Source organism: Colletotrichum higginsianum, chromosome 3, assembly GCF_001672515.1.
Source record: "Colletotrichum higginsianum IMI 349063 chromosome 3, whole genome shotgun sequence".
In the NCBI taxonomy this organism is placed as follows: Eukaryota; Fungi; Ascomycota; class Sordariomycetes; order Glomerellales; family Glomerellaceae; genus Colletotrichum; species Colletotrichum higginsianum.
In genome coordinates this window covers 5,940,719-5,960,807 of record NC_030956.1, presented here as the reverse complement: position 1 = coordinate 5,960,807, position 20,089 = coordinate 5,940,719, and the positions used below count along the sequence as shown (strand labels likewise).

Here is a 20,089-nt window from a genome sequence, read left to right as displayed (position 1 = left end):
AGTCTAGTTACATAGACGCTCTGGATGAGAGCCGATACGGGCATCTTAAAGCCCATAACGGCACGTTTGATCCCCAACCACACTTGTACAACTTCTGATTTCAGTGCATACGCAGTGAATACGCAGTGAGCTCTAAAATAGGCGTGTGATTATGCTTGCGGGCGGAATTTCAAGCAGGCGACGGGTTCTTGCCCTTGTACTTCCAGATCATTTTAACACTGGGGTCAGGCCCAAAAGTGCCGTTAGGAACAGGAATGGGCTTCAAAGGCCTGGGGCCGCCCTTGAGCTCGATGTCATAGTTCATCAAGACATGAGCAAGGCTGATCTTTAACACGCAGACGCCGTAGTAACGACCAGGGCAAGCCTGCGCGCCATCGCCCCAAATTGGGGCGGTGGCGTTCGCTGTGACTGCGTGGTACTTTCCGTCGTTACCTGGGATTTGACGCAGACGCCAGAAGCGATCCATATCAAACTCATTTGGGTTGTCGTAGAGCTCGGGGGAACGGTTGATGGCCTGGGCGTCCAGCACGATCAGAGTACCCACTGGTAATTCCGGACCAATCGATAGCTTGAGTGGCTTGTTTACTCTCCTTTGAAGTGCGACTTTTGTCCATCGAAATGAGATTAGCCACAAATTTTGTATATTACAGTGCTTGGAGGGGAACATCGGGTTGTCCCGGATTAAGTTCAAAGGGCAACAGAACTTACAGTGAGTGATTGGGTGCAGGCGTAGAGACTCGCGCAGGAAACTGTCCATTCTCTTCAACTCCTGAAGATGCGTCGACGGGAGCTTGCCGTCAACCATTACCTCCTCCACTTCCTTGCGCAGGATCTCCTGAGCCTCGGGTCTTTGTGCCAGATTCCACAAGGCGTGGTATAAGGAGGTTGATGTCGAAGGAATCGAGGTGTAGCTGGCTTGTATAATATCGGTGCTGAGTTGATGGGGCGTGGCGGCACCATCCTTGTACCGTGCCAGTAGGAAGGCCGTGAAAGGGAGGTTTTTGCCTGGTTTGGGGGCCATTGGTTCTTTCGGGTCCTTGGCTTCCCTGAACTCCTTGGTGTTCTTGTCGATGATAGGGTAGAGCATCTGTCGCATGAATTGGTGGTCCAAGAGTACTGGGGCGTAGAAGATTGGACGGGCAAGAGGCTTAAGAAAGTCTGGCAGCATTTTCAAAAGCGTATTCGCAAAGTGAGCGAAGACGGGAGCCAGTGTGACCGACCAGTACCAAGCTGCTTTGAAGCCCAGGTCCCTTCCAGCGAACGAAGTTGCATTGAGACGGCCCATGAGCCCTACAGTCGTGAACATGTGCCATTTTTCGTGAGGTTTGGTCGAGCGGCCAACGACGGTGTCAAATGCCAAGGCGATATCCTCCTGGAGGTTACCAAGATGCGCCGGCAGTGCACGCGTGAGGTCGACGTTCATAGTCTTCCAGAGCTCCTGTGTCTCGTTGCCAACCAGGCTCCAATCACCTGAGTTGCAATGGTGCATATATCCAGCGACGGATGCAGTATGCTCGGGAATGCGCTTCAACTCATCCCACACAGTAGCAGGATAGACAACGAAGCTGAAGCGCTTATTGACGACGACAAAGGGATCGTTGGGATACTGTACTCGCCGCTGGTTAACAGGCATCGCCCTAACTTCTCGAGTTTTGTACCATCAGTCTTGGCACTGATTTGCAGACTGACCTTCTTTTGTCCTTCTTTGATGATGTCGTCGCAATGACTGGCGTTGGTCTTGAAAACAGGAAGATCCAGGATCTTCTCGGTATGCTTTTCCCCGAAGACCGAGTACCACAAGAGATAAATAGCGAATGCAATGACGGAGGCGACAAAAATGCTTCGGAGCACGGAGCCGAATAGCATGGCCTTTGCCATGATCTTGGTGAGTTGCCATCGTGATAACTTGAGGGGTCCCAGTGTCTGTCTCAAGACCATGTACGGCTCAATGATGTTTGATTGGATTGTTGATAGCATGACGGGCAGATCTGGCGAAAGTAGCTTCCAATGGATCAAAAGATTCAAGAAAATTGGGGGAGATGGGATACGACTGCAAGAGTGAGAATGATGGATAGTCTCATTCGCAGACAGGATTGCGCGTGGCGGCAGTTGTGAATTCCGTATTATATGAAAGGTTAAGTTCCAAGCAGCTCCGAGCTCAAAGTACATCTGACACGGACACTGATGGAGGGTCTGGGGAGACACCGGTCTCCGGAGGGTTGCGAAACGCACTTCGGATTCGGCGGCAAAACCTTATATTCCGCTCCGACTCGGAGGCTAACTTTACATGGGTGGTTGTTGTTGGTGGTGAATTGTTTCACGCCGGTAAATTCCAAAAGGGGCAAAGGGTACCAGCAGCAGCAGCAAGCTAACACCGAATGTATCTGGGGAAGAATAGCTGGCCCAAAACGATCAATCCATTTCAAACATCCCTGTCAGAGTCGGGTCCAAAGTTCACGCCCAGCAGCCTATCCAACCCCGTCCCCTCAAACAGTAGAGCGAAGATGCAGATTTGGTGATGACTTGCCGACCTTCTTATCTGCCAAACAAGAGAAGGTGCCACTTCTTTTCGTGTCAACTTCATGTGGGTGCTCACTAGTGACTACCGGCCGATGTCTTTTCTGTCTCTTGTTTTGTAAACGCACCGAGAGTTGAAAGTAAGATCAATATCCACTGGCGCCTCTGAACATTGTTTAAGCCATCTTTCCACGGCATGATTCAATTTTCGGGTGGTTTTCCCCATTCATTCTTGGTCAGATGGGCCTTCTATCTCCCCTTCGACTGTCCACTTATATCTATTCGAAACACGGCAAGACAGCTGCGATTAGCCGGAAGTAAAAATGGACAATTAACCAGCCTTGGCCTTTCAAGCTACTGTAATTGTATCTTCTGTTGGGAGAAAAGCACCCTTTGGATAATATTGAAAAGTGCCCTACTTGGACACTATCCGCCACCAAAGGCTCACCAGAAGCAACTGGGCGCTCTTTATAATAATGCATAGGTTCTGAGAATTTGTAACTCATGAGACTTGGAGCAGCCACAAGATGAACAATTTGAAATGTAGCTGTGATCTAATGTGAAAATTGTTCACGCACATGTTGAGATCTAATGAGAAACATTGCTGCCATCCCTCAAACTTTCTAGAGGATGCTTGTGTGTACCTCGACCTCATGATGATGCTGCAGTACCCCCTGGTTCTCAATCAAGTCAGGCAATTGAACCTTTACGCGACCCTCCTGACCTGAACCTTGAGGGTGGGATCAAGCCTGCTGGCCAAGTCGTTGTAAATAGAAGGCGGCCTCTCGATACCCCCGCGTTCATACCTGATTTCGTAGTTGGTCATGAATTGAATCAGGAAAAGCTTCATGATGACTGCGCTAAGGAATCGGCCGGGGCATGCATGTAGGCCAGCCCCGAAGCCAAGTGCGGTGTCCGAGACCGAAGCGTAGTGAAATCGGTTCGGGTCGACCTCCTCACGTAGACGCAGGAAGCGATATCCGTCGAAAGTGTGAGGGTCGGGGTAGTTGTCGGGGTCGAAATTGGTGCCATCGATGTCATACATGAGAGTTGTACCAGCCGGTAGGTGAAACCCGTCTTTGAATGTATGCGGCTTCAATGAATACCGTTGAGTCGATACTACGAAGCGAAAGCCAGTTATTAAATTTGGACCGCGCAAAATTTGAGAAGCTGTGGCAGGGCAGGGAACGACTGACTGAAACCCAACGGGTGCACCCGAGCACTCTCCTTGAAGAAGCTATCAAGTCTTCGCATTGATGCAAGGAGCTGAAGCGTCCATTTGCCGTTGTTAGCCTTGACCTTGGCCAAACACTCATTTACCTCGCATTTGATATCCTCGTGGTATTCGGGATGGGCTATCCAGTCGCAGAGTATAGAGTATAGTGTTGCAGAAGTCGTATGTATGGATGTCATAGATAGGAAAAGTTCCGATTCGACGATGCCAGTCAGCGACCGATCCGGTTGCTTGCTTCCGAGGAGCCACCATATGATGTCTCTGTACGGAGCTGAAGCATCTGCAGAATATCCCTCGTTTGCCATGGCATCTTGGCGCTCTTTGTACAATGGTGCGAGCAGCTCGTGCGAATCCTTGCGGATCTTCTTGAGATCACGTTGGATTGATTCCGACCAGTTAGCGAGCCACCTCCACCGCGGCGAATAATTGTCTTTGACAATGTTGGATGCCGAGAATGTGGCAATCGTAGTCTGAATAACGATCTCTTGCCATTTGGTGTTTCGGCACAACGAGGTCCCAACGAGTGCAACCGATGTATCACGGGATACGAAGCTGCAAAGGAAAGGATATACGGCTACAGTGGTCCATTCCGTAGGGACGTTGTCCTCGAGATAGATCCGACCTTCGTGCCAGATGTCGTCAAGCATAGCTCCTTGAAGACCAGTCAGTACTCTGTCGCTCCCTTTTCTCCTGGAAGCAAAGTTATCGTGAATGGTGATGGTGACTCACCCAGACTTCTGTTCATTTCTACTCTCACTACTTGTGCTGCGGCATCCGTCTGCCTCGGAGCATGAATGTAGTTAAGCAAGGCTGACTTCTCAGAGTAGGCCTCAAAGCTGAAGAGCGACATGGGAGCACGTTTGACTTCGTCAAGGTACTTCAATGGCAAGAAGACTTCATAACCTAGCTCGCCGACAGGGTGGCGAATCCGAAAAGGCAATCCGTGGCGGAGGTATTTGTCGTAGCCAATTTGAAGGAGAGACTTCGTTTCTAGCCGTTGGCGCTCCGGACTGTTATCTCCCTCAAACCTAACTTCGGGGATATGCTCCAATTCCTCGCGCGAAGCCGGCCTGACGTCGTTGTCAAAGGGCCATATTGCGTGGAGACGAATGAAGTAAATGAGACCACATAGTCCACCGCCGAGCAGAAGCCAAGTAATTGGAAGTTGGTCTAGAAACCCGATCATAGTTGGGTTTAAGGGATGGAATCAAGTTGAACAAAGATATACGTAACAATCGGTGCTGTGGTGCTGTGGTGCTTGGTGGAAGAAAGGAGTTTTGCCAGACTGCTGCAAGCGCGTGGGTTTTTCAAACGTGGGATTGGCGACCAATCTGGGCTGTATATGACAGTACAGAGCCCGAAAAGGCATGTGCGTTCCGAAACAACGTGGGCAGATCTAATGGGATGGTGTCCTGGAGCTCGGAGCGGCGACTAAGGTTAATGTGGTCGGGGATGCGGACTTGGGTACAGCAGCATAAAGGACTAACTAGGTTAAAGCGAAATTTAAGATAGTCCTACCCTCCTGGAGGGAAAGTTTAAGTTGTATGTAGTTATGCATTAGATTAAATATCACTAATTAATTAGCTACATTAGTATTTCATTACCTCTTAAGGTAGTTAGTATACCGAACTTATTTTTCCTAACCTAACTACCTCTAAGTTTCTTTTTTCTTAAATACACATACAATAATAGGTATATTGTATCTTGCTATAAATGTATAAATTTTCTTACAAGTTATATTAGTTTTTAAATTGTTATTTAACTAGTAATAGTTTAATATTACTAGTTCTGAACAATTTAATTAGTTATATAATACTGTATAAAAACAAGTTTCTATTAACTATTAATATTTTATATACACCTCTATTATTAGATATCTTAATATTTAAAAACTATGCATTATTTCAAAGTCAGTCGTAAGTTATAACTAACAATGCTAATTAATACATTAGGTAAGCCTGGTAGCTGTTTAGCATGACTTGTAGGACTTGAATAGGTTTTATCTTATTCGGTCCTGCAGGCTTCTGTACTCGGCCTTACGAAGCTATTCCTTTATGCCTCGGCGGCTGCGTGTGAGGCTGCAAATGAAGATTTTCCGATGTGGCGTTAGGCACACTCGTTGCATCATGGACGAGTAATGACTAAAGCTTATCAGTGGCTGGCTGGAATAGAGACTGGATAGGAACAGAGACAAAAAGACGAAACTAATGCATCCTACGACTGTGGTCTCAAGTCAAATCAAAACAGCGAGCGAGAGATAGCATATGTCGTTTTGACGCCACCGGGATGCTTTGTTCAATTTGTTGCACTATGCTATTTCCAATCCTCACAGTATTTCCAGCGTATCACCGACGTCTGTCGCAACCGCTCAAGACGCATCGATGGTCACAATCAGCTTCTCGCAAGAGACCTGCTTGTTCTTCAACATTCCAATACCTTCCAGTATGCCCTGAAACCCGCCCGGCAGCTCTTTTAGCGTATGAGGCCTCAACTTGCGTTGATCAAGCAACCATTGCAAGCTTCGATACCACTCCATCCCCCAAGCGCGCATGGCGGGGTCTTCGTCACGCTCATAACCGTAGTCCAGATCTAGACGGTGACCCAGGATACCCATACCCATGGTGAAGTGCACTTTGATAGACTTGCGGTCGGTTGCGTACGGAGGATACATTTCCAGGCACTCATATCGACCCCCCGCCCGTCCCATGGCACCGAAGCAGAGCGCAACACTTTTGGCGTCCGTGAATGGGTCTAGAATGTAAGACAGGGAGTTGCGCGTGTATGCTTTGATCTTTGCGGCGCAAGTCTCGTCGTTATAGTCAAAGACTTCCTCTGCGCCATGTTTTTTTGCGTGCTCACAATTCTTAGGTGAGCAGGTCGCAATAGGAACATGGCCCATTCTGTAGAAGGGGCAAGATCCGACCATCTATTAGCTTCTCCGTCTTCTGTTTCAGCATGGTATTTTGACAATACTCACAGGCGAAGCAACTGCAGTGCCAAGGTTCCCACTGACGAGCTGGATCCGTGGACCAGAACCGTTAGTGGCTTGGCTGAAGGCTCCTCAGGGGTCCCCGGCAAGGCAAGGCCTTTGATCAGGGCCATTCCTAGAGTGCTCAGTCCGGTGACGCTCAAACCTACGGCTTCCTGGAAGGACATGTCGGGTGGAACCTTGAGCGTGAATTCAGACTCAGCGACGGTGTATTCGGTAAAAGACCCGACCTCAGTCCGAAGCGGGTTTGATCCGTGCACGGCCCCACACACCCGGTCCCCAGTCCGAAAGGTTTTCACGTCAGCGCCGAGTCCGACGACTACTCCCGAGAAGTCGCATCCGTCGATGGCGCCCGGAGCTGGAAACCGCTCGTACATTTTGTAGTCGCAGGGGTTAATCGCAACCGCCTTGACCTGCACCAGCAACTCATTCGGCTTTGGCACCGGCATCGGAACTCCATGGTCGATTCGGAGATGTCCGTCGTCGCCTTGAACTACGGCGATCCTTGTAGCAGGGAGAGTGTTGGCTGGGATCCTCATTTTCTTCGGTTCGCTGCGGTATGCTATGATTTGACAATTATGTTCGGAGAAGAAGTCGGCATATGGGGGGGAAAGCCATGCAAGACACTTGCACACTCGGGCGGCCCCCTTATATGCAACAGCTTCTTGCCCTTCAACGGAAGTGCTTCTCCGAACCCGAAGCGATTCGTTAAACAGAGTTTGGACGAAACACCTGGCTTTCCGTCGACAATTATCTTGTCTTATTAGCTGCTGAGTGAAATATAATCACTCTACTATAGTGTTGGCCCGGTCAGGTGGTGCCAAATATTACGCCTCTACCTCCATCTTTGTGTCATCATACTGCGTTTCCATCTCCTCCCTAGTCCTCCATCAAGGTTTATCGACAATGGCTTTTCGTCTCTTACTTCTCTCTTCTGTGCTAATTGGCCCCTCTGTCTGGGCTGGTCAACTCTGGCCGGAGCCATGGCCTCTGGAGTGGAGAAATCTCGACATGAATCTGCTCGACACGATGGAGCAGCATGTTCTAGAGACAGACAATCCGGGCTGTGTCATCAGCAACTTGACATCGAATGAGATGGTCAAGGGTAGAAAAGTAGTTGACTTTTCAACGGACGCCTCGGAGAATTTTATGCTGCCCAAGATCGAGCCGCTCAACTCTACCGCAGGGGACCAGTGGGCATTCGACGGCGTCTCCAAGGACGCAAAGCAAGCCTTTGTCTTTGGCTTCTATCGCGACCCAAACTATGCCATCCTCGGTACCGGAAATTTTCGACTGTCGATTGAGATGGCTCTGGACGACGGAACACGCTTCGCCGAACTTTACTACCCGGAGCGATCAGTTATAGAGTCGTGCGCAGAAGGCATTAGAGGAATGTGGTACGACGACAAGGACGGGTACAGATTCACCTGGATGGTTAAAGCAGACATGAGCGAGGCCATCGTCACCCTAAACTCCGACACGCTGCAGGGAAAGATCGCCTACCATTCCAAATCCCAACCTAGGTCGGCAGATGGCCATGTCTGGCCAAATGCGAACGCGTCTACGCAAACAGTCCGCCACCACCACTGGGCGCAACCTATAGTAGGTGGCAATTTAGAATTTGACGTCGAAATCAAGGGGGAGAAGGTGGCTTGGACTGGCATGGGAGGACTTGAGAGGATCTGGACTGCCTTCAGCTGGTTCACTTGCTTGACGAACTTGCAGGGTCTGCGGACGATGCTTGGTCCCTACGTCGTCAGCTACTTCCGCTACGAGTCCTTAATGGACAAGGGGGAAATCGTCGAGTCCGCCGTTGCGTTCAAAGATGGCATCCCTATCTTCCGCAGCACGCTCGGGAGCCCTTCCGACACCGAGGACTACATTGTTGCGCAGAAGACGTACGGCGGCGCTGTGACTGGAAATCTCAAAGACAAGGTTACGGGCTTTCAGATCGATCTCATCTCGCCAAAAGATAAACGTCACTACACTTTTTCCATTGAACATGCCAAGTTGGCATGGGAGTTCGCCCTTGGCGAAGGTGTCGGTGGCAGTGGTTTCACAGGCATTTCGATGGGCGGACACGTCGGTCAGGATCAGTACCAAGGGGTGTCAATCAGCGAGGCGTTAACCTTCCCCAAGAACTCTCCCTTGTTCAAGAGCAATTATGTAGAGTAGATTAAGCCCTCTCGACATTCGTGGCTGCTATTTACATGCATCATACCCACACTTCCGACTCACTTGTGAGAGCATCAAAATTACGAGTCACACAGCGAATCGGCGCCGTTGTCACAGTTGTTGAGAATGTCTCAAAGTTGTGAAAGAAGCATTGGTGTATATAGACATAGATGTATTTCCTCTTGCGCTTCAATATTTAGCCACGAGAACCACTAGTAAACTCTATGGCCCATTCTTAATGACAAAGCACCTTTTTTTCTGCGAGGAATCACCGACTTGAGCGCATTAGACCTAGGGGAACATGGCACAAGACATAGAAACTGTAGGAGCGTCGACCGTGAGATTTCTGCTTTCCAAACTAGATGAAAAGTGTCCAAGGACTCAAGATGTCCAAGGCTGATTTAGCCAACAGACGCCTCTCGGTGGAAAGGATTGTTCTCCATGAGCATGCATTAGTTGACTGGACGTGAGGCTGCGCTGGGTCTCCTCAAGTTCAATATTTCGGCCAGAAATATTAGGGTCCGAGCAAGTGCTGACACTTGCCACGCTAATGAGAAAGCCTAAGTCGGGTGCTCTGAGTCGTCGTTATGAACGAGTCGCAGTTCCCCGATGGCATGGAAGCAGACCGACAAACGATGTCCAAATGTGGATGCTTGACTTCAAATTCGGAAAGTGAAATATTTTGGCTTTGTAAATTAACTTCTCAGTCGGTCCGAGTTCTTCGCTACTTGTCAAACTCTCCGTTGGTTTGAATGCCATCTGTCAAGGATCCATCCGAAGGCAAATATGTCGGCGTTTCGAGTCAGCTTTTCCAACAGCACATATTCCTCTTATCACTCTGTACCAAACATCATGCTGCGCGAAAGATTGTTTTCTAGAACCTTTTCCTCATCTCACTCTTGTCTCGTCCAAGCCCTAGCCTAACTCGACTCAGTTGGTAGTACAGGGAATGAAAAGAGTTCTTTTATGCTGTTTTATATCGTCACAGTTCCCCAAAGTCAACGACGAAGTCGCATCACTTCATCCAGAGTTACCAACAACACACACTTTGCGGAGTCCGAAGCACTCTATTGAGTAATAAATCGCCACAATTCTCGCCTTGGCAAGATGGCCAAGATGCACCATTTTTTCCCAACCAGCACATTCTTCAACTTCGAAACTGTTCGCATCCTTGGCACTACCAGTTATGGTGGCGCCGACGTGGCCGAGGTGCTAGAAGCTGTCGCTACAATCAATGCCAACGACGCGTCGTCGTGGCAGAAAGCGTGGGCGACGCAAGCAGCCCGTGCCGAAGCTTTGGCCAAGCAGGCCTCTCTAAATGGGAATAGAGACGCGGCGAGAGGAGCTTACCTTCGGGCTGCCAACTATACGCGCGCCAGCGGCTACATGTACCTCCCCTCGCCGCCTCACGATGACTACGGACCCATGATCGCGCATCCGTCCGCGCTCTCAGTCTCCGAGAGGGTCACTGAGCTTTTCTGCAAAGCCATTCCGCTGATGGATAACCCCGTCCTAAAGGTCTCAATACCTTATGAGGATTATCAAATGCCAGGTCTTCTGTACCTGCCACCAGAGAGCCACCGAATCCCTAATCGGAAGATTCCTATTCTCTTGAGTTTTGGAGGCGCCGACGGGTGCCAGGAGGAGCTGTTTTTTATGTACCCTGCTGCCGGACCGCGGCTTGGCTACGCCGTCTTGACATTCGAAGGGCCAGGCCAGGGTATAATGCTTCGCAGACACGGTCTGACAATGAGACCGGACTGGGAAGTCGTTTCCGGGTGCGTTATTGACTTCCTTGCGGAGTTCAGCGCCAAGAATCCCCATCTCGATCTAGACATGGACAGTATCTGCGTTGCAGGTGCGTCCATGGGCGGGTACTTTGCTTTGCGTGCGGCTGCCGACCAAAGAGTCAAAGCCTGTGTTTCCATTGTGAGTAACTCTGCTGTTGTTTCTAGCACCATACCCCCCTTCAGTGCTCAATGGCAAATTTCTGTTATTAATGCGGTGATATTGCCAGGATCCCTTTTACGATATGTGGGACTTTGGCACCGCCCACGTTTCTCGTCTCTTCCTTTCTGCCTGGATGAAGGGATGGATAGGCCAGGGCTTCATAGATCAGGTGATGAAGGCCATGCAGGCGGTCTCTTTCCAGCTCAAGTGGGAGATCTCACTTGCGGGATGGTTCTTCGGACTATCGTCACCTTCTGACATGCTGCTCCACATGAAGAGGTTCTCTCTGGCCGGCGCGCGGCAGAAGGACGGTAACGAGTATCTCGCGCGCGTGGTCTGTCCCGTCATGGTGTCGGGCAGTTGCAGTTCCATCTACGTGGACGTGGATGAGCACACGAGACGCTGTTATGACAACCTGATCAACATCCCTCTCGAGCACAAGGAGATGTGGGTGCCGGGAAGCGTCGGCCAGGGTAGCTTACAGGCCAAGATGGGAGCTTTACCGTTGTGCTGCCAGCGGACTTATCAGTTCCTCGATCAGTCCTTGGGTATTGAAAGGGAACATCTCGTCTTTTGACTGGATTTGCGACATGGGTTTAAATGCGAACTGGTATCTAGAAATGAGTGATAAATGAGACCTACATATATTCGTATAGTATATCTGCCATACTACTTGAAAATTTAAACTACACTCGTACTATCGCTTCTATAGACACATACTTGTTTTTCTATAACTGCATAGGAATACTTTAATGTCAACAAGAAGAATTACTAGTAATAGTATTTAAGAGGTAGTACAGACAGATATTTTTAGTTACTAGCAGTACTCTCTAGGAACCTTATCTTCTAGAATGCTATTTATAAATATATTTATTAGAATAACACTATTATATAACTATACAATATCTATAGCTTAGAGAATAGAGTATATAGACTAGATTATATAGTACTTACTTATTTAGCTTAAATAACTAAGGCCTAAATAAGATAGTATATAGTTAGAAAAAATAGTTATAGATATTTAATGTATATATATAGTGAGTCGCCTATTAGAGTAAGTCGCCTACTTTCTTATTGCATATTAAAACCCTATTTTTTAACTATTTATTAGAAATCCAGTGTTAGCCTAAAATACAGTAGAACTTCCACTTTAGGGTTTAATAAGGATTAAATAATAAGAAATAATATTCTAAATACTCTAACTCTAACCCTTTATTTAGATCTCTTATTATAGGGGCTAGATTAACTAGCTTACATAAGATACTATTATAACTAAGGGTAGAATATTTAAAGTATTATTTCTTATAATTTAACCCTTATTAAACTTAGAATAGAGTAGGTAGATACAATAGGATATCTTAAATAAGGATAAGATAAGGGAGATAAAGTGTAGGCAGAAAGGTTGTATATTACTTGCATGCATAAGGTCTTAAAATCTAAAGTAAATAGAAGGGAAATTCCCTTTATTTATACTTCTACCTAAGGGATAAAATCCTAGATTATTAATATATATTATTATATATAAAAAATACACTTATAGTATAGTATATTTATCTAGTATATAGGGCTAGAGTCCTTAGTATAAAGGGCTAGCTTAGAATACTTCTACTAGTCTATATATAGACTAGTATATTTGTAAATCCTTATATATAAGGTATACAGATAAATTATATACTATTCTTTAGCTAAAATTATAAGGATTCTAAATATTAAAACTATCTACTTATATCTCTTTTAGTTATAGAGATATATTAGAATAGGGTAGTATAGCTTATAAGGGCTATAAGGAGGAAAGAATTATAGAATCTACTTAGCTCTTAGATTTTTAAATCTAATTATGTATAATAGATAGGATTAGCCTAATTAGACAGTAGGACTTATTATTATTATTGCAGTATAGGGCTCAATTTTTACACTTTACCTGCATCTTTAAGAGGACTCTACTTAATTAATTGTAATTTATTTTACTTACTCTAAGTAAATTAAATTTAAGAATTAGAGCCTCTATTTATTAATATACAACTTTTAATAATCTAAGTATATAGGAGTAGGGCTTACTTTTACTCCTAGCTCTACTAAAAGCTTAATAGTACTGTATACTACTAGACTATTTTAGTAGAGTAGGTTATTTTAGTAGGTACTACTTTTATATATAAAGCCTATTCTAATATGCAATTAAGTATATAGGTATTTTTATAAATAAGCTTTTTTATTCTTAGTATTAAACTCTAATATAGAAATTCTATTGTATTTTAAGCTAAAACTAGATTTTTAATAAATAGTTAAAAAATAGAGTTTTAATATACAATAAGAAAGTAAGTAACTTACTCTTATAGGCAACTTACTATATATATACATTAGTCTTTAGTTAATTTATATTTTAGTATTTATACTTATATAAAGTCTACTATTACAGTTAAATATTTAATAGTAGTATTTCTACTAATAGGTAGCTAAGGTTAGTACTTAATAAATAGTACTAGAGTCTTACTAGCTTATTAGTAATCTTATTAGTAAGAATGCAGTAATTAATTGTATACTTAAGGTATAAATAACTTATTGTAGTTACAATAGAAGAATAATTTAAGAGTTACTTATAGTAGAGTAAATTATAAAGTTAATTACTAAAGAGCTATAGAAGGTAATCTATCTATATAGAATAAATGTCCTTATATTCTTAAGTCTTATTATTAGGACTAATATCTTAAAGTTAGTCCTTAACTTAGGATTGCAATTTAAAAGTTAGTCCCTAGTGTAGACTACTTATTGCCTATTAGTCCTTCTTATCTTTATGTAACCTCCCCTAGTTCTTCTATTTCTAAGGAGTCATCTGTATAACTTTATTTCTTATTTATACAAATACTATACTACCTATACTCTACTTTACCTAGTAGGGCTGTATTACTTGTAACTTATTAAATTATAATATTAAGTCTCCTCTCTAAAGGTCTTATTCTTAAGACTATATAAGTAAGTAGTATCTCCTAAGTTAGGGAGTTATTAAACTTACTTTCTAGTTTTCCTATAATACTAATACTATATTAAGTTGCATTAAAAAATTAAAGTTAAAGCTAAAGTCTTAGAAAATAGAGATAAAGGATTATAAGTATTTTGCACTTCTTAAGTTTTTTAATACTTATTCTACTACTACTAATATGCCTTATACTTATTATTTTTATATAAAGGTAGTTTATTATTTTAGTAAGGGTTCTTCTTATTATTATACGTATATTAAAGTAAAGAAGCCTTATAATAGTATTTTAGTAGTATTAACTTATAAGTATTTTTTATTTTAGTGTATTTTTCCTTTGTAGGCTAATTAATTTATAGTTTAGAAGTTAAATACTTAGCAATAGGAGTAGAATAAGAAGGAGGAGAAAGCTAGTAAGGAGCTATTAAAGCTTTATAAGGAGCTTACTTACTTATAGGTATTAATAGCAACTGCAGCTAATTAATTATTTAAAATTTAGAAGATTTAGAAGTTAGTTTGCAATTATTAAGCTGAAACCTTTTATTAGAGCATGCAGGAAATTAATAAGTCTAATACTTTAGATTCTGCACTAGATGCCTATAAGTAGAGTATAGTTAAGGAGTTGCAATTTATGCAAGTTCCTAATAATGTAGACTAGTCCTTATTTAGAATTAGTAATAATTTCTTAAATTTAGGGCTACTAGTAGAGAGTACATTTAAGAATTATAGTACTCCTAGAGTAGCTGCAGGGAGTACTAGAGATTCCTAACTAGTTCCTAGGAGTTATCTTTATATTTATAGTTTTTCTATTTTATAAAATACTTATTATAACTATTTTTATTTCTATAGTTAATAATTCATTCAACTTTATATTCTAGTTTGTAAGTTTTAATAATAATGCAGTCTTCTATATATAATTTGCATAGTACTAGTTCTAATAGTGCAATATAGAAGACTAAGTAGACTTTTATTGTATTTAGGAGCTTCAGCTTAAAGTTAATATTTAAGATTTTTTAAATAATTTTAAAGAGTCTAAGTTTTTTATAGTTAAGCTTATTACTTAGTTACTTTATTTTAATATTTTAGCGTATAAGGTATATACTATCTCCCTCTTTAAAGAATAGTTCTATTATTCTTAATAAGTCTAAATATTTCTTTATTTATACTCTAATAAATTCTAAGTTATTAGAGATATTTTCCTAGAGTTCTTGTAGCTTATTGTAATCTACTATAGCCTTTAGTACTTATAGTTCTTATTAAGGCTGCCTATATGCAGTAAGTTAGAATCTATAGTTAAGGTAGAAGGGTAAGTAAAGTATACTTTCTCTAATAGTACTATTATAGGCGAATTAGGCTATAAGTAGTAGTAGTACCTAATTGTCTTAATTATAATTAATATAGTATTATAAGTATTATTTAAGAATTTAGTTAATCTATTTAGTTTATCTATTAGTTTGCAAATAGAAGGCAGTTAATAGCTTATAATTAGCTCCTAGTTGCAAAATTAGAGATTTCTAAAACTTAAATGTAAATAATTTATCTCTATTTAATACAATTTCTTTTAGCAATCTGTAGTTACTAATAATGTACTTTAGAAATATATACGTAAGGTCTTCTACTATACTTAATTCTAAGTATAGAATAAAGTAGGTATATTTTATAAAATAGTTAATAATAACTAGTATACTATTATACTAAGTTTTTATAAGTAGTTCTCTTAACTTTAGGAGTTTAATAATAAAGTCTAAAGAGATTAAATACTATACTTCTAGTAGTATTAGTAATAGTTGTAATTATTTGTAGGATTTGTGCAAATTATTCTTACTTTTCTTATACATTTTGCAATCCTTAATTGCAGAAGCTACTTCTACTTATATAACTTTCTTATTGTAGTATTATTAAATTTACTTAAATATTTTTATAATTCCTTAGTATTTATATATACAAATACTATAGATTTCTCTAATTTATTTAAGTATTATTCTACTAGTTGTACTAGTATTAATATAAGTACTAATTATAATAAGTTTCTATACTAGTAATTACTAAATTACTTTTATTATCTTATTTTAAAATAATAAGAGTTTTATCTAGTACTAGAGTTTTATAGTCTAATCTTCAGCTTAAAGTATTAGCTCTACTATTTTTTATTCCTTTAATATAGATAATCTAAAAGTTAAATTCTAAGAGGAATTTAGACTATTTAATCTATTACTTATTAAGAGCTTTTAATATTGTAAAGTAGGCTAAATTTTTGTAATTAGTATAAACTTTAACTTTATACTTAGTACTAGAGAGTTATAATTTCTATTCTCTAAATACTTTAATAATTACTATAAGTTCTTTATTATAAATTTAATAGTTAAGTTTAAGTCTACTAAGTTTCTTAGAGAAGAAGCTGCAAGAATGCAGTCTTCCTTCTTTATTGCATTATTTAAGTTATCTACTAATAGTATAATTTAAAGTATTAGTCTTAAACTTAAAGGGTTTCCTAGAGTCTAGAATTATTAAAATAAATTCTAATAGAACTTATTACTTAATGTCTTTAAAAGCTTTATTTTATTTATTAGTCTATTTAAAAGTAGTATCTTTATATATTAGCTTAATAAGGGGGTTAATTTTACTAGAATATCCTTTAAGGAATTATTAGTAGAAGTTAATAAATTTAAGGAATAACTAAATGTCCTTAATATTCTAGAGTTAAAGCTAGTCCTTAACTACTGTAATCTTCTTATTATCTATACAAATCTCACTAGGAGTAATAGTGAATTTAAGGTAGTTAACTTATTAACTATAGAATACACTTTTCTTAAGTTCTACTAGGAGCTTAACTTCTTGCAGCTTCTATAGTACCTTATAAATATATTCCTTATAAATTTTAAGTATAAGTAAGAAGATAAGAATATTATTAAAGTAGATAATAATAAATACATTTAAGTATTCTTATAGGATGTAGTTAATTATAGTTTAAAAGGAGGTAGGGGTATTAGTAAGTCTAAAAGGTATAATAAGGTATTTGTAATTGCCTCTTTATATGCAAAAGTAAGTCTTCTATTCTTCTCCCTCCTTAATTCTAATTAAATTATAGGCTCCTTTAAGATTAAGGGCTATAAACTATTTAGCTCTATAGAGTAAGTCTTAAAGTTCTATAATAAGAGGTAATAAGTAGCTATTCTTAATTGTAATATTATTAAATTATTAATAGTTAATGCAGAGTTGTAGTTTACTATTCTTCTTAAGTATAAATAGAATAGGGTATCCTACTAGGAATATTAATAGTTAAATGTAACCTTTTCTAAAGTTTTTATTAATATACTTATTAAGTTCTTCCTATTAGTTTTTATTAAGTCTATAGAGTTTATAAAACTTTAAGTATTCTCCTTCCTTAATAGGGATCTTATAGTTCTAAGAACTATATTCTAGTAAGCCTATTTCTAATTCTTTAGTAAATAGCTTCTTATAACTGCAGTATTCTATAGGAATTAGGGAAAGTTATTCTTCTTCCTACTAATTATTAATAAAGGATTTAAATTACTTATCTTTTATAAGTTTAATCTATTTAATGTAGGCAATATATCTCTATTATCTATATTTACCTAGGGGTTGCAGTATGCAATGCACTTCTATAGCTAAATCTCTCTATTAAAATTAGTTAGCCTTCTAACTAATATCTAAATTATATTTTTGTAGCTATAGGACTCCTAGGATAATATCTAATTATCTTATTTTTATAATATTAAAGACTAGTTATTCTTAATAACTATAAATTACTATAGAGAGTTGTATAGTCTCTTTACTAATAGTACTTCTATTGTACTTAACTATTTCTCCTTCTATATTCTAAAGGGTATATAGTTTATCCTTAAGTCTCTATACAATTTATTATTAATTAATTAATTGTAGTAATATAAAATTTACTTAAGCCCTACTATTAATTATAATTTATATAGGCTACCTATTAATAATAGCTTCTAGGAAGAGGTATTTATTATCTTCCCTAGTTGTAGTATATAGGGACTTCTAGTATTGTATTACTATTTATAGTCCCTTTACAGTTAGTATTCTTAGTTTTTTAACTTCTAGCTAGTATTCTTTTCTTTAATCTGCATTCTCTATATTTGTACTTTTCCTTTATAGTAGTATTTGCACTTATTAAATATATAGTCTAATTAGTATTTAGTAATATAGTTAATATAAAGTATAGAGTACTTTAGGCTTAGCTAAAAGTATAGCTACTTAGTAAAGTATTTCTTAACGTCCTATATATTAAGTTCTAAGTCCTAGTAGGCTCTTAGAATAGGTTCTTATCCTTACTATTAGGGAAAGAAAGTATATTCTTCTTTTAAGTAGAAGTAGGTCTTGCATTCATTATAAATGCAGTCTACTTAGAAAATCCTATAGTATTATTTGTAAGTAAGTTTAAGTAATTTATTGTCTCTAAATAGGGGTTTCTCCTAAATTTAAACTTTAGGCCTATTATTAATATTAATATCTTCTATACTATAGAAGTATACTTCTTAGTTATTGTATATTTTATTAATATTAAGTTATTAATTAAGTTAAATGCATTTAGTATTTAAGTATATTTATAAGGCTAAGGGTTTATTTAAATTAATATTATTACCTTTATTAATTTTATACTCCTATAACTTTATTTTATTATAGGGGTTAAGATTTCTAAGTCTCTATTTTATTTCTTATTTAGTCTTAAGACTAGGACTCTTAAATTAAATTAAGCTTTAGGTTTATCTAAACTTAAGGAGCTACTTAGTATTACAACTCGAATTCAGTTAGTGACTGTTGCAGCTTAGAATGACCTCTAGTGCAAATAGTAGGGTAGAGAGGCACTTATGTATGCAGGTGCACAGTGCAGGCCGAATAATAGAATAGAAGAACTAGGGAAGATTACATAATAAATTAGTTTAAATTACTAGTAATTTAATATAATTCTACACTAAGGATTACTAATAATAAGAAGTAATCCTAATAATAAAACTTAAGAATATAAGGATATTTATTCTATATAGATAGATTACCTTCTATAGCTCTTTAGTAATTAACTTTATAATTTACTCTACTATAAGTAACTCTTAGATTATTCTTCTATTATAAAAGATAAGTTATTTATACCTTAAGTATATAACTAATTACTGCATTCTTACTAATAAGATTACTAATAAGCTAGTAAGACTCTAGTACTATTTATTAAGTACTAACTTTAGCTACCTATTAGTAGAAATACTACTATTAAATATCTAACTGTAATACTTTAATTGCTCCTATTTAGTAAGTTGACCTCTATACTTACTAAATAGTTAAGAATATAGTACTTATTACTACTCTAATATTGTCCTCTATTAGTTCTAAGGGTAAGACTCTAGCTACCCCTAAGAACCTTAATAAAGAGATAAAGAATACTGAGAACTCTAATAAAGAGCTTAACTTTACTAAAAAAGTCTATAATACTCTGCAGTAATGCATTTAGAAGAATAATTCTAATATTACTTAAATGCAAGCTATAGTTAATAAGACTATTACTAAGTTGGAAGCTAAGAATAAGGAAGCTAATAAGTTAGACTAGGAGGTCTGCACCCTTTAGGCTGCAGCTAGTATTATCTTAATACTTATAAATAGATGTAAGAAGCTTAAGCTTAATTTACTATCTACTTATAATAGTACTAGTAGACAACTTAAGGGATTTCTTATTTAAATTTGCACTTATTAAACCTTCTATATAGTTAACTTTAGGAGTAAAACTAAGTAAGTAATTTATGCAGCTACCTTCCTTAAAGGGAAAGTACTTACTTAGTTTGAACTCTTTATAGAAGAATTCCTATAGAATAATAGGAATACTAATATATGCTTAATAGAGACTTAAGATATCTTTTCTAGTATAATAGAATTTAAATATACTCTCTAAACTCTATTCTAGGACCCTAATAAAAAAAGGCAGGCTGAAAGAGACTTAGCTAACCTTAAATAAAATAAGTTAGCCTCCTACTATGCAGCTGAGTTCTAAAGGCTTACAATTTAACTTAATATTACTAATAAATTAAGAATCTTTATATTCTACTAAGGACTAAAAGAAGAAGTTAAGAATAAAATAGTTAAGCTTAATACTCCTATTAACTTCCTATAGTATGTAGTACTTACTATTCAAATTAATACCTACTTATATGAATAATGCAAAGAAAAGAATAAGAGCTAATACCCCTAAGCTAATATAGGAAAATAATATATCCCCTAGGGGCCT

The 20,089-nt window shown here is 39.0% G+C and overlaps 5 protein-coding genes across 5 annotated transcripts; 2 read left to right on the top strand and 3 right to left on the bottom strand.

Moving 5' to 3' along the window:
* Positions 1-169: 169 nt before the first annotated feature.
* On the bottom strand, positions 170-1,977 carry CH63R_05343 (Cytochrome P450 oxidoreductase GliF; the record flags this gene model as incomplete). The annotated part of the gene is made up of 3 exons (XM_018300318.1): positions 170-543; positions 709-1,606; positions 1,690-1,977. 3 exons carry the CDS (start codon positions 1,975-1,977, stop codon positions 170-172), a joined length of 1,560 nt encoding a protein of 519 aa, XP_018161564.1.
* A 1,246-nt stretch (positions 1,978-3,223) lies between these two features.
* Positions 3,224-4,937, bottom strand: CH63R_05342 (Cytochrome p450; the record flags this gene model as incomplete). Its single annotated transcript, XM_018300317.1, has 3 exons — positions 3,224-3,636; positions 3,714-4,403; positions 4,481-4,937. 3 exons carry the CDS (start codon positions 4,935-4,937, stop codon positions 3,224-3,226), a joined length of 1,560 nt encoding a protein of 519 aa, XP_018161563.1.
* Positions 4,938-6,119: 1,182 nt separating this feature from the next.
* On the bottom strand, positions 6,120-7,279 carry CH63R_05341 (Zinc-binding dehydrogenase family; the record flags this gene model as incomplete). Its single annotated transcript, XM_018300316.1, has 2 exons — positions 6,120-6,651; positions 6,729-7,279. 2 exons carry the CDS (start codon positions 7,277-7,279, stop codon positions 6,120-6,122), a joined length of 1,083 nt encoding a protein of 360 aa, XP_018161562.1.
* Positions 7,280-7,646: 367 nt separating this feature from the next.
* On the top strand, positions 7,647-8,915 carry CH63R_05340 (uncharacterized protein; the record flags this gene model as incomplete). The annotated part of the gene is made up of 1 exon (XM_018300315.1): positions 7,647-8,915. The coding sequence occupies one exon, from the start codon at positions 7,647-7,649 to the stop codon at positions 8,913-8,915; it is 1,269 nt and encodes a 422-aa protein (XP_018161561.1).
* A 1,107-nt stretch (positions 8,916-10,022) lies between these two features.
* On the top strand, positions 10,023-11,442 carry CH63R_05339 (Alpha/beta hydrolase; the record flags this gene model as incomplete). Its single annotated transcript, XM_018300314.1, has 2 exons — positions 10,023-10,844; positions 10,933-11,442. The coding sequence occupies 2 exons, from the start codon at positions 10,023-10,025 to the stop codon at positions 11,440-11,442; spliced, it is 1,332 nt and encodes a 443-aa protein (XP_018161560.1).
* Positions 11,443-20,089: the final 8,647 nt, after the last annotated feature.